The sequence below is a fragment of the Gavialis gangeticus genome, unplaced genomic scaffold (genome assembly GCF_001723915.1).
Source record: "Gavialis gangeticus isolate Ggan-Ray unplaced genomic scaffold, GavGan_comp1, whole genome shotgun sequence".
NCBI lineage: Eukaryota > Metazoa > Chordata > Crocodylia > Gavialidae > Gavialis > Gavialis gangeticus.
Window position 1 is genome coordinate 63,533,662 of NW_017729031.1, and position 14,795 is coordinate 63,548,456.

The window sequence follows — 14,795 nt, forward strand, 5'->3', positions numbered from 1 at the left end:
GGGGAACAGGGACTCCCCCAATACCTGCTGGTTCCCTCTGACTAGTTTGTAACAGGCCACTAGATCCCCCCTCAGCCTTCTCTTGTGGAGGCTGAACAGGTTCAGGTCCCGTAGCCTCTCCTCATAGGGCCTGCCCTGCTGCCCCCTGATCATGCAAGTGGCCCTCCTCTGGACCCTCTCCATGTTGCCCACATCCCTCTTGAAGTGCGGTGCCCAGAACTGGACGCAGTACTCCAGCTGCGGCCTGACCAGTGCTGCATAGAGGGGGAGGATCACCTCCTTGGACCTGCTTGAGATGCATCTGTGGATGCATGACAAGGTGCGGTTGGCCTTTCTGACTGCATCCCTACACTGTCGGCCCATGTTCATCTTGGCCTCAATAATGACTCCAAGATCCTTCTTTGTCTCTGCACTGACGAGAAGGGAGTTCCCCAGGCTGTAGGTATGCTGCTGGTTCTCCCTCCCCGGGTGCATCACCTTGCACTTGTCAGTGTTGAATCCCATCCTATTCTCATCTGCCCACCCCTGTAACCTGTCTAGGTCCAATTGCAGCCTATTCCTCCCTTCTAGCATGCCCATGTTCCCCCATATCTTAGTGTCATCTGCAAATTTGAACAAGGTGCATTTTACACCTTTGTCCAAGTTGCTGATGAAGATGTTGAACAATGTGGGCCTGAGGACCGAGTCCTGGGGGACCCCACTGCCCACATCCCTCCAGGTCAAATAAGACCCATCCACCACCACTCTCTGGGTGTGGCCCTGTAGCCAGTTAACGACCCATTTGACTGTGTAGGTGTTGACACCACAGTTTCCTAGTTTTTAATGAGAATGGGGTGAGGCAGTGTCGAAGGCCTTCCTAAAGTCCAGAAAGACTACGTCTGCTGCTACCCCTGCATCTAAGGATTTTGTGACCTGGTCATAGAAGGCCACCTGGTTAGTCTGATAGGACCTGCTTCTAATGAACCCATGCTGGTTGCCCCTAAGCATAGTCTCCCCTGCTGGTGCCTTGTGGACATGCATCAGGATAATTTTCTCAAAAAGCTTCCCCAGAACCAAGGTAAGACTAATGGGCCTATAATTTCCTGGGTCTTCTTTCCACCCTTTTTTGAAAATGGGAACCACATTGGCCCTTTTCCAGTCCTCCAGCATATCACCAGAGCACCACGAATGCTCATAAAGCCGTGCCAGATGTCCTGCAATAACCTCTGCTAGTTCCCTCAGCACTTTGGAGTGGAGATTGTTAGGACCTGCTGATTTTAAATATGTCCAGTCCCTCCAGAAGTTCCCTGACTAGGTTCTCGATGACCCTAGGCCTGGGTGTGCCTCCTATAGGGGTCCCAGTGCCGGGGATGAACAGGTCCCTACTCAGAAAAATGGAGGCAAAGAAATTGTTAAATAGGTTAGCTTTTCTGTCTGGTACAATCACCAAATTTCCTAGCGTGTCCTGCAGAGGCCCCACATTACCCAGTACCTTCTTTTTACCCCCTATGTATTTAAAAAAGACTTCTTGTCCTTTTATTTCTTTCGCTTTTTATTTATTTATTTATTTATTTAAATTTTGCAAGTCTAATTATATTTGGTTGCCTGGTTAACATTTTCAAAAAGTAAAAACTTAGACATCCCAAGCTTTTTTTTTTTTACTATAATTTTTTATTCATTATTTTCCCCCTATAAAATCCTTTTAAACTAAAGTTCTGTTTAGTTTTCCAAAGAAAGTCTCGCATGCTTTTGATAAACCTTTAATCAAAGTGAAGGGGTTTGAAGTCCCAACTGTTACAGAGGGTAGTGGTAGGTAACTTGGGGATGGAAAAAGGTGAACAGCCCTTTAGTGCCACATCAGTCCTATTTTCTGGAAGTCCCTCTTTGAACTCAACATCTGATATTCTAAAAGTGTGAACAAAACACATTTGCAGTTAGTTAGTTGTTTATATTTGGGCTGTAGAATGATCCATTTCTGCAAGATTTTATCCTCTCAAGCCTGGAAATTTCCTTGCCTGAATTAAAGTTGACTGTATTCCTGAACCCATCTGGTGTAAGTTGGGTTCTGGGGATTGCATGATAGAATGGATCTTCCATAGCTATTCTGGTATAGAGGTACTATAAAACTGGCAAACAGCATGGAGGCACGGGGCTTCTATATTTCTTAGGATTGAACTACGTAGAAGACAATGTCACCCAGATGTGATTATGCTTTTACTAATGTACTTATTGTCATATTATTTTAAACTATTACAGATTTGTATCACCAGCTTCGTTTGTTTATGGACCCAGTGAAGAAGATGCACAAACAATGACATGCATGAAAGAAAAGATCAATTTAACTTTCCATGTAAGAGATGTTCTTTGAAGAAATTGTTACCTTAAATTTATATTAATACTTAATGCAATCATGAGGCAAAAGGCAGTTTCCTGCAGTCTCGACACATATCTTGTAACTTAATGGGAGAATGTCACTTTTAGCTTATATTGATCTTACTGAAGAAGCAAGTCTCCAAATCTTGACTGTTGAGAAAATGTGCCTACAAATATCTCCCTAGAAGATTCTGTTGAAGCTAATTACCACTCTGTATTTGTGGTTGGGACAGTCAACAAATGCTCCCAAATGGTTTCAGAGCTTAAAGCAGGGCTGTCTATGGGTCTGCATGCCACCTGTGCAGCTCACACAACTGGAGGGAGTGGGTAGTAGACGTGCTGGCGGTGCAGCTTGCATGGCAGAAGGCCTGCATGTTGGTGGGGCAGCCTGGGCAGAGTGGGGAGGAGGGGTGGGGAAGGAAGGGAAGCATCTCTGCACAGCGGTGCCACACGCAGCCCCTGGTCCCAGGCCACACTAAAGTTAGACAGTCCTGGGTTAAACAAAAACCACCCACAGTAACTAACTGTCTATCAACAACAGTAGCGACAGTCAGCTGTAGGGAAATAGAATATACTATTCTAAATATAGAATTATAATATATTATTGAATTTGTCTAATAAATTAGATGAGTTAACCGGGGTAGAACAGAATTATCCCATCATTATGGTAGACCTAATACTTCTGCTGGTTGGCAAACCGAAAAGAATAGGGGAGCCAGGGAAAGCTCAGAAAGGATGAGGACGCACCCAGTGAAGACAGGATGTTAATTTACTGAGCCTTACAAAAGCAATGACAGTACAGCAGCTTCACATATTTTTCAATTTTTCTGTGAAGCCACCATGAGCCTAGTAAAACATTCTTGAAGAGCAAAATCTGAGTCCCCATGAAGCCAATAGGAACACTGCCATTGACTTCAGTTGGAGACTGATCAGCTAATAACTAAATTTGTTTTCCTTACTAACAGTGAACCAGGCTAGAATGAGTGTACCTTATTTGCTTATTTTTAGATGATATTATGAATTCCTATAGCATTAGGTTTCTTAGTTCCATCATTTCACTGTGGTCATCCAGTTTATTCTAGGCCCAGGATTAGCCATAGTTTAAATCAGTGGTTCCCAACTGGGGGTTTGCATATCCCTAGGGTTACTTAAAAAGGTCATAGGGAGTACATGGAATTGAATGAGTGGCCAGGAGTACAGCTCGACAGCGCGGAGCAGCCAGGTTGGCTGGTAAGTCTGTTGTGGGGGAAGGGGCAGAGGGAAGGAAGGGGCATGGAGGGACCTGTGGTGGGGGAGGGAGTGGGACTGGGGCCAGGGGCAGGCACTGCACAGCCAGGTAGGATGTAGGACAGAGCCAGAGCTCATCCGGGGAGTGCAGGGGGCAGCTCTCACCACTGCGCACATCCTGAGAGGGCACAGGGGTGTGCCCTGGATCTGCGCATGGGGAGAGGGTGGGCTGCCACAGTGGGCTGGGGTCAGGGCTGCATGGGGCTCTTCCCAGCAGAGGGGCTCAGCAGGGCTGCGCTTGGTGTAGGCAGTGGGGCTATGGAGGGGGAGGAGACTGCAACCACCCCAAAATTTGCTGTAGGACCCTGTGGCTAAACCACTGCTGCCCACCCTGAGTGCAGCCCTGGCCAAGCCCCCTGCCAGGAAGAGCCTGGCACACCCCTGGCTCACAGCAGCAGCCCACCCTTGCCCTGCATGTAAATCCAGGGGCATGTGCCTTCCCTGCCCTCTCAGGGTGCATGCAGTGGCAGGAGCCTCCCACTCCCTTCCTCCCCCCCCACTCCCCGTGTTCCCCAGATGAGCTGCTTGTGGCTCTGTCCCACACCTCACCCTGCTTTGGCTGTGCAGCGCCACTCGCTCCCCATAGGCAGAGGAAGAAAATATGATTTGGGGGGCTGAGCGCATGCACATTTGCATGCACACCCCCCTCCCCAGCAGGTAGGGGAAGGGGTGTGGGGAGGCAGATTGAGGCCTCTGCAGCGAGGGAGAGAGTGGGGCAGAGACAGGCAGAGGCTGGGGTGAATGGGGGGGCCCAGGGCTAGGGTGGGTCATGGGACGCTTGGAGCCCAGGCAGCTCATGTAGGGGCACAGGGGGGACTCCTGCCACTGTGTACATGCCTGGGGCAGGCACAGGGGGCATGTGCCCCCTGATCTGTGTGTAGGGTGGAGGCCACTTTCACCCTGCTGCTGGTGGCCCCAGAGTGGCGTGATGCCACGTGCCTCCCACCACCGGGCAGGTGGCACAGCCAGAGCATAGGAGGCATGTGGCATCACACTGGTTCTGGGGCACCAGCTGCCTCTACCCCACACACAGATCAGAGAGCATGTGCCCCTTGTGCCTGCCTTGGGGTTGCACACAAGGGCAGGAGGACCCCCACATCCATGGATGAACTGCCAGGGCTCCAGAAGTCCCACAACCTCGATTCACCCCCAGCCTCGATTTGCTGCCTCACGCCCCTTCCCTCATAACAGACTTACCATCCAGACTATGATGCTTATATTTAATGCATATATTAATAATGAATTTAATGTTAATTAGTGCAGCCTGCCTTATATCACATAATTGGTAACATTAAAAACAAGAAAAATATGTAAAGGGGTACATGAGATGAAACTTTTGAGACATGAGGGGTGCACTTGTTTAAAAAGGTTGAAAACTCCTGGCTTAAATATATTAAGCTTTCCCAGCTAGGTCCTGTTTGCTACTTGTCTGCCTCTCGGTGATCAAAATTTGACCTTGGCTCAAGTATAAGCATACCCTAGATTGCCAGGACAACTTTCAAAGACAGAATTTAGTGGGAGTTGGATGCCTGTCTGCTAAGAATCTCCTTCTTTGCCCCTAAATGTAATCTCTCAGTGGGTATTCAGAGAAAGTAGATATTTGTGAAAACGGGAGTCAGTTGTAGAAATTGTATTTGATGTGTACTATTCTAATTAATTAATCCTTTTTATGTTTGGTAAGGAGATAGTACATAGGAACGTTCAGGGGACCAGAAGTATTATATTTCAGTTTATAACTATAGGTATATTTTAGTTTACTGTTGTTTGGTAGAGTAAATGTCAGTGGAAGTTGGGCACCAACTTATCTTTAGGCCCCTGGAATATCCACCCAACATGCAAGACTGGAAAATTCTACCATGAATCTGCCTTTACTGTTGCCATCTTCTGCCTACTGTAATTGCTGTGCATTAATCCCTTGATTGCCATGTATGAATGAAAGCACACTTTTCCCCAAGGTTATCAGTGCTGGACTAAGCATGGCTCCTAATATAGGAATGGAGTTAATGATACCTAATGCTTTTGCACCAAGAAACTTCAAGCTGTTCAACATCCTGGATGTCAAGGTATACTCTTCTTACTTCCGGGGTATATTATAGCATGGTTTTATATATTGCTCAGTGGGCGCATCTACATGGGACGCTAGAAGTGCAGTAGACTAATTCTACTGTGCATTAGTGGGCCACAACGAAAGCCGTGCTGATGCACAGTAGAATCAGTTTACTGTGCATTAGTGTCACCTAAAAGCCATGTGCTGATGCTATTGTGCAGTAGCACCAATTACAGAGCATTAAGTTAGCACCTGTTATTACAAATACTAAGCTTAATGCACCTGAAGACATGCTCAGTGTGAATTAAATGAAAGTACAGAATCAGATGGAGTACAGCAGTGTATTGGAAAAGGTATACCTTATACCTTATTTGGTCACCCAGAATATGAAACTTGACTGCAACAAAAAAACTGTAACATGAGGCCCCATGTTATTAATCATGTCAGTATATTAAGTACATGTAGAGTTGGCTGATACTCTGAACTACATATATAGTAATTTCAGAAACTATGAGGGGTATTGATGATACAAAAAATGTAGAACTTGGATTATTTGTGTCTTGGTGGTTTGCAACCCACTTAATTCAGAGAGGGGTGCTGAATTAAGAATAAGCTGCTCAGCTGTTTGCTGCAGCTTTTCCATCAAAAGGACACCACTCCTCCAATTACCCGGACCTCATCAGCAGTCCTAGGCAGTTAATCAGAGAAACAGCACCCTTTGAAATAAATGCCAGAGCACCTCAGATTCCTGCACAGCTCTCTGCTGTGTCTGTGTATACTTCACAAACCCCAGCAGGGTTAGGAACCCAATCCTGAAAAATATTCAGATTCCTCTGTATGCCAAGGTATTTAAAAACAAACAGAAAGTACCTGGCCTGGGTTAAGACATCATTAGTTATGTTGTACCCATTTATAGAATGAAAATGTTAGATGCTTGCTTGAATGTATAGACTGAAAACTGAATGCGTGTACTCTCTCTCTCTACTTTCTGTAAAATATATCAACTGGTAACTTAGGTTGTGACTAGAACCTCACTGAAGTCACTAAGTCTACCTGTGCTGAACTGGCCCTAAACTTTCTAGTCTAGTCTTTCTAGGTAATAAATTTTGTTTTAGCATGGAAGATTTCTTGTAGGGAGTAGAATCCAATATTTTTAATACAGCTAGAAGAGGGAATTCCTACATTCCATAATCCCAGCCAATAAATACTTTCAGTTTTGGTTTTAGTTTGTAGTTGCCGTCATAAATTCTGGTAATTATTTGTCTTCAGTCAGCATATGTGCTGCTTTGCAGAATGTAAAGTTCGCAGTCCTTTGTCATTTCCTTGAATCTGTTAGAATACAATACAGTGCTGTTGACTTATCTCTATCGTAGTTGGATCCAGTAAAGCAAGAATATCACTCACTGTTTAAAATATTAGTTTGCTAATATAATTATATCCCTACCCTCTCCCGCAGCCTCTCCAGAGGAAAGGGCCCAATGCTCCAGCAACCTTCTTTCTGGCTAAACATGTCTTCCTCCAGAACCTTTTAGTATAATTTAAGTCCATGTAAAATATAACAACTAAATTTAGCTATTTTTAGGCAAAGTGGACAAAACGTGGCTCAGCTTCAGCATCTAATACACCAGAGATTATAAAATCTAGAAACTTAAATTGTTTTGGAGTTTCTTCATTTACAGAAATCTTATTTGACACCTGGAGATGTTTAAAAACAAGGAATGATCATGCTTTTACTATTTCTAGACAACTGCTGGAGAATGCATTTATAATAATTATACAAGAAACTGTACTTTACCAGAGACAAGTGGGAACATATTGAAGGATGTCTTCATGTTCTTCTCAAGGCCTCATAAGAGACTCTTGGTAAGGGTTGTTTGCTTTGCACCCTTCCTCTCCCCCACTCCCTGCCCTGCTGCCTTTTGGAGAAAAGTAACACAGCCTCTCAATTAATTTAAGCCTTAAATGGACTGCATAAAGTTATTTCCCATTATATAGTATTTGTTTTTCAGGACTGATTTTAATGTAGTTACCACAAGTTGGAACAGAGATGTGTTGTCAGTTTTGGAGGAAAAGCTTACACATGGATGCCAGTGCTCCTAGCTCACCGTTTGAGCGTTAATTTCACTTTCCAGTGAAAGCAAAATCAAAATGAATCTACTTTATGAAGGAAACACAAGTGTGATGGTGACTTTGATGCCTAGTGAATGGTCCAGTTGAAATCAGAAGATAGGGGACCAACAAGCATAATTTACTTATAGCCAGATTATTAGAACTGCTGAATTCATTTAGATACCTAAATAGAAAATTAGTGTTTGAAAATGTGACCATATAACAACCTTTTGTACCAGTTGTACGCTTCTTACAACCTCCCCTGCTGTTTGAGAGCCTAATATAGTTGTAGAGAGCATTGTATCCTGACTTTTCAAACAGAAAAAAAAATATTGAAATCCTGAGAAGCTTTGATATTAACAATCCAAAACAAACACCTAAAATTAATTCTTGTGCTCTGGTCTTTTTTCCTTTACAGTACTGTATGAAAGATGACAATTTTTGCACAAAAGTGTTTTGTAAGTTTGGAAACATGGAGAGTGGAACAGAAGCTACTGTTCATATGCATCTGGAAGCTACCCCTGCACTTCTAGAAATGGTAAACCATACATTAATATTTCCATTTTAATAATATCACAGGGCTTATTCTCCATTTTACTTGCTAAATGACAGGAAAAATTTAATAATATTTTTCATTTAATATAGAAATAAAATATAATTACATCCAAGATATTAATCAGTATACATTTTTAGTTCTTTATCTAATATTTCACATAATTTCACTATCACACTATACCATATTTGTAAGTGAAACATGGTATAAAAGAACTACTAATATATAACGAGATTGCTTCAAATTGAAGCATGAAGTGCAAATGTCTCAAAAGTGTAACATATTTTGACATTTGGTATATTGCAACCAAAACACAAGCTCAAGACATACTTCTCGCCTCAAGGATATAATGCTGCAGGGCACATCTACATCTGCAATTAATGTGACTAAATAAATTGTAGAGCAATTTGTGCCACAGTAAACTGCTCCCAGGTGCAGTGTCTACATATGCACCTCGGACAACAACAAAATGAGCCTAAGAGGAACAATTTAGGCCAGGGATGCTCCTGCCCTGCTTTGACCCCATGCAGCAGCCAGGGACAGCTTCAGGTTCTGGCCGCAACTGCCTGGGGGGCAGCCCCAAGCTGCTAGGGGAATGTGGGGGGTCAGGCCCAGGCTTTGGCTGGCAGCAGCAGTGTGGCCCAAGCTCAGACCTGGGCAGCGGGTGGCTGTGTTGAGCAGTGAAAGAGCTGGCTGAGCCACGAGGCTCCTGCAGTTGCTGAGCCATGTGCCCAGACAGCATGCAGGAGTGTGGCCCCGTGCTGGCTGGGCTGACTGAGTGAAATTTATGCCCAGGCTAGCATCTACACCTGTTGCTGTGCAGTAAATAACTACACAGCAGGATAGTACTTGTATTTAGAAGTACTACCCTGCTGTTGAGTTAATTTCCTGCATCCTGATAGGGGTGCATGTGTAGACATGGGACATTTACTGCAGAGCTAATTAGTCTACCCCGCAGTAAATGTCTCGTGTAGACATGCCCCAGAATGCTTATACAGACCAGATGGACCATTGTTTTGGTCCATCGTAACATTTACTTTCTATATTATTTCCTAGTCCTGTATATTTTAAAGTTGGTTGAAGCATTAGTTACTTTTATCTTGCTGTGCTAAACTGGGTTACTGTGCTCCTTGGTGTCCCTGCGTGCTAAGAACACTTCAGGTATCTTATCAAATAGCTCATTTCCATTTAAATGATTGCAGTTGAACTTCTAATAATAAATAGGACCATGATGTTCTCACAGGAAGATTGAAGGATTGTGGGCTTAACTGCTTGACAGTCAGGTGGGTAGGGAACTGGCTGTGGGGTAGGGTAGGACCCAGAGAGTTCTAATGAATGGATCTGTGTCATCCTGGTGAGAAGTGGCCAGTGCCAATCTTGAACCGTCTGGGTTCAGTTCTTTTCAATATCTTTATCGATGATTTGGACGTGGGGGTAAAGAGCTCACTGGCCAAATTCACGGATGACACTAAGTTATGGGGGAGTGTGGTCATGCTTGAAGATAGGTTGCAGATATAGGTGGACAGGCTAGCAAGTTGGGCAGATCAGAACCAGATGAAGTTCAACATTGAGAAGTGTAAAGTGCTCCATCTGGCGACAAACAATCCCCAACATACAGGCTTGGTGGCCAAAACTGACTAGCACCATGACTGAAAGGGACCTAGGGATAATAATAGACCATAGTATGAATATGAGCTGTCAGCATGATGCTGTAGCCTGCAGGGCAAATAATACTCTGGCATGCATCAACAGATGCATCTCAAGTAAAACCAAGGAAGTTATTCTTCTGCTTTACTCAGCACTGGTGAGACTGCAGCTGGAGTACAGCGTCCAGTTCTGGGTGCTGCACTTCAAGGATGTGGTAAAGCTTGAGAGTCCAGAGAAGAGCCACCTATATGATCAGGGGCTTGCAAGACAAGCCATATGAGGACAGGCTGAGGAACCTGGGACTCTTCAGCCTAAAAAAGAGAAGGCTGAGAGGGGACTTGGTAGGAGCTTACACTACATCAGGGGAGTACATCATGGGCTTGGTGAACAACTGTTCACTAAAGCACCCTTGAGGAAAACCAGGAGTAATGGCCACAAACTCCTGGAAGACTGTTTCAGGCTTAACACTAGGAAAAGCTTCCTCACTGTTAAGTGTCCATCCAGACTGTGGAATAAGCTCCCTCCAGAGGTGGTGCAATCATCTACCCTAGACATCTTCAAGACGAGATGGGGTGGTCACCTTGCTGGGGTCACATGACCCCAGTTGTATTTCCTGCCTAATGCAGGGGGGCTGGACCCAATGATCTTGAAGTCCGTTGCAGCCCTTACAGTTTATGAAGCTATGAAGAAAATTCAGTTAAACTTTTCTATTTGCACAGTAAGGAGTCAGCTGCAGCCTTCATAAAAACTAATTTATGGAGTGAACAAAAATCCATTCTATCATTAATGACAACCTTATGCAGTAGTTCAACCAATACTGCTGGGATGTCAGAAGACTCCTTGGGAGACTGATTGGTGCAAGGAACATTTTAATGATGTCATGCACAGGGGTTCTGTTAATATGGGGACATCTCTTTTTTAGTCACAGAAAGGGTACAGGTCTAGAACGAAACGGAAAAAAAAGCCTTTGGTATAGAAACCTGAACCTAGTTTGTACCATCTGTTCCACAAAGTATTAGCTTTGTCAGAACTTCCTCTTCTTTAAAGATGTCATCTTTGATTAGAACTAGTATCATAATCCCAAGTGAATTTGTGTAAGTATATTAACACACACACTCCTTTCGAGAAAAGCAGCACTAAATTTCAGGATTGGGTTCATATGTCATGGCTTTATTCCTGGCTCTGGCACTGCCTTGGTTTGTAAATTAAGGCAAGCCACAAACTACTGTGTTTCTTGTATAATGGGGTAATTTCCTCCAACATATTACACTTTATTTTTAGTGGTCTGTCATCTTTCATTTGATGGCACAAGGCATGATTGTCCTTTTTCCTTAACCAGGATGAAGTATCAACACTTCAGTTTGAAATAAAAGCGAAAGCATCGCCAGAAAAAAATCCAAAAGTCATTGAACTACACAAGAGGAAACAAGTTGCACATGTAAGAATTCTTTAAATACATTAAATGAAAAAGCATTTCAGAAATTACAGAATTATGTACATAGATCATTTAATAACCTAATAATTACTAGTTTGTGTTATATTGTGATTTCTTAATTTTTACCATAATTTGGAAATTAAATCTACTAATACTCAAGGTTTATATGTTTTGCCTACTTTGTATAGGTCATTTTGGAAGGAGTACATAACCAAAAGACAAAATATCATGTTACCATGATAATTATAGGATGCAGTTCTATAACTGGCATTATTTTGTTTTCGGCTCTTTCGTTCTTATTATGGAAGGTAGGGTTTTTTCCTTTATAATCTTATTTCAATTGTTTTCACATCAGCACTTCATTTTATGTTATGGTAGTCACCATCACTCAACTGCCATCCCGATATTTATTTACAGGTGACAATTGTATAATTTCCACACAAAATCAAAAAGGCAAGTTTTTGTAGGTTGCTGTAATTTAATTTTTTTGACATCTTTATTTGACATGTAGATGGGTGTGTTTCTTACCAGCTTTGAATAGCTTTTTTCATTTTAAGCTTATCATGTAAATACTTGAAAATGTTGTCTACTCTTAGCCAGAGGAGAGCCCTAAGCAGTGATTCTCAACCAGGGTGCCATGGCAGCCTGGAGTGTGCTGAGGTCCTTTCAAGAGTGCCACACAATGTAAACACTGTTAGGTTTGTAAACATGCTTCACAAGATAAACCCAGAGATATCAAATAGAAATCCATAGCTGTAGTCTTAGGTTTTTTTTGCCCCAGAGAAACTGCACTATTATTTTTCTGTAGTTAAAAAAAAAAAAAAAAAAAAAAAAAAAAAGAGAGAATTAAAAGTGGGCATTCTCCAGCTAGCATTCTCCATATAATACATGTGTGATGTCAGGGTTCCATTACTGATTTTAGTTGGGAAGCATTTTGAACTCTGCTTTTCACAGTTCACAACCCAATTATGCATACTGTATGTGTGAAGAGAGACAACTGACCCAATACTTCAATTGCCATAAGAGATACTTTCTTCTTTGGTATATTACGTACTGGTTAAAAAAAATCAGAAGTTAAAACAGCCTATCTTTCTTTAGATTAGTGAGTTACAACCCTGACTCCACAAAACCCCCAAATACAGTGAAAAGCTGACCGCTCTTGCTCACCTCTGCCTGCATTTCATCTGAGCCTGTTATGCTTTTTAAATAACTTACGTGTGGTGTATGTGTTATATTAAATTGATATATCATTAAGAATTTGCTGATACATACCAATTGAATCTGAAATTATTCATTTCAGATGGGCTTCTTTAAAAGACCAGATAAACTTGTCCATGAAGACCAGAATGGAAGGGAAAGTTTGAGCCTTGTAGAAGGCAAGGAAAAAGAAGATCATGAAGATTATGATGACAATTAAAGTCTTCTTTCAAACAGAACTTCACACTCAGGTTAACTTATGTGCTGAATATGGATGACAAGAAAACTGCCTTAGAACATACATTTGATATCCGTGAACTCTGTGGAAGATTACAGCTTAACATTGCCATACTAAAATGTCAATGACAAGTTTCTTCACCTAAAGATTCAGTTAAGAATGATATTGCAAATACCAGAATAACCACTCTCTTGACTTCAAATACATGCAAGAACACTACACAAATAAAATGGAGAACATTTCTTACCAGAGGAGTTCCTGCAAAGTAGTATGATAACCATTCCTGGATAATGAGATCTTAAGTGTTTGGTCCTGGAACGAATAACTGAGTTAGCACTCTTCTCTCTTCTGACTGGAATCTATACTGTTCTGGCAATCTACACTGGGTGGTGGGGCTAGAGCAACCAGGGAGGACAGTTGTGCGTACATTGCGTATAGACAGTCATGAGGTTCTTTTTGCTTCTGTGGAGATTTTGGATAGTGCTGGAGGTCCCAAGAGTTATCCCAGGCATAGGAAGGTCAAAATAGTGTCAAAGCCATGTTAGCCACCCCCTTTCTTTGGTCTAGGAGCTCTATATTGTACCTTTGAGAGGTGCAGCAAAAGTGCTTTTAGCCATGGAAAGAATGACTTATTTTAGGTCATCAGTAATAACCATCTTGAACAGGGAACTTGCCAGTAACAGGAGAAAAAGAATTAGTTGTACTCAAGCACCAAGGCCCAATGATGGTCCTGAGAGACATTTATGTTTTCAAAAACAAATATTTATTTTATTTATTTGCAGGAATATTTGGAGCATTGCATTATTTAGGACCATTTTTTTACTCCAGCATCTGAGAAAAGACGTGGGGGTGTTTAGGTCTTTTTTTTCTTATCATCTTTTAATTTTGTTGGACAAAGTACAATCCTTAGTTAACCATCCACATGCAAGCTGTTTAATGAAATAGCAGCAGTGAGATTTAACTTGAAGTATTTGTTGAGATTCATTTTTCAGCAGAAAAATTATTACAGCTGGCACCCACTGGAGACAGTCAAAGGAAAGGTTAAAGACTAAGTGGATATGGACACTGAACTACTTCTCTGCTCCAACAGGTGGCCTCTGCAGCTAGATAGGTGACTGCAAAAATTAACTTATCTTCAGTGAATTAGTGCCTGTTCTAAAGGGAAAGAATTTCATTCTCTAGTTCTGTGCAACTTCATCTCGTCACTAAATTAATTTTAAAAGGAACATCCTATTTCCTATATCTCCCTTTCTTTGGGCTATTTCTGGACTGCAGGTAGAAAACTCTCTTTTTTTATATATGTTTGAATATATATCAAATTGATGGTGTAATGTCAGTTCAAAATTTAGTCTCGGACTATAACAAAATAGCTTTCTGGAAGTAATTTCTCTTGCTCTTGAAGTACATATTTTTTTTGCCAAAAATGACATTTAAGGCAGGAAAGAGAAAATCCAAAGATAATAGGGCCAAACTTTCTCTATACCTGTAGTTTCTATTTATTTCAGCTGGTATCATACATTTCACACCCCTAACTACTGTACCAGGTTTGATGCCTACCAGTCAGTTTTCTGTTCTAAAATATTTTGCATTATAATAAAGGCAAACAACTGGGTATGTACAAAATATTTTTGTCTAGAAAAACTATGAATTATGTATAAAAAGTTTATGTTCTACAATGACATTTTAGGAGCACTGAGTCAAGTGAACCACTGCACTTTAATGAATTTTTAACAGATTATCCTGATGTGTTGTAGAAAGATGCCTCAAATACTGAAAGCATTAAAATTCCTTTAATGCAAACAGTGCAAAAAATGAGGTTACAACAGATTTTTGGAAATACTTTAGTGTGCAAGTAAATGCACTAATGTTGATTAGAAAATTATGTTTGCTTTTCAAATTGTAGTATAAGCATGTACATTGGTTGGGGGGG

The 14,795-nt window shown here is 41.9% G+C and overlaps 1 protein-coding gene across 1 annotated transcript in view; it reads left to right on the forward strand.

Moving 5' to 3' along the window:
- ITGA4 (integrin subunit alpha 4) overlaps positions 1-14,475 on the forward strand; it is a gene marked incomplete at its 5' end in the record, with an annotated part of 72,851 nt that extends 58,376 nt beyond the window's left edge. Inside the window, 7 exons of the mRNA XM_019522861.1 lie at positions 2,236-2,329; positions 5,595-5,702; positions 7,430-7,549; positions 8,214-8,333; positions 11,335-11,433; positions 11,619-11,738; positions 12,731-14,475. Of these exons, the coding sequence (XP_019378406.1) occupies positions 2,236-2,329; positions 5,595-5,702; positions 7,430-7,549; positions 8,214-8,333; positions 11,335-11,433; positions 11,619-11,738; positions 12,731-12,847 (778 nt within the window). The remainder of the gene's footprint in view (positions 1-2,235; positions 2,330-5,594; positions 5,703-7,429; positions 7,550-8,213; positions 8,334-11,334; positions 11,434-11,618; positions 11,739-12,730) is intronic.
- Between the last annotated feature and the right edge of the window lie 320 nt (positions 14,476-14,795).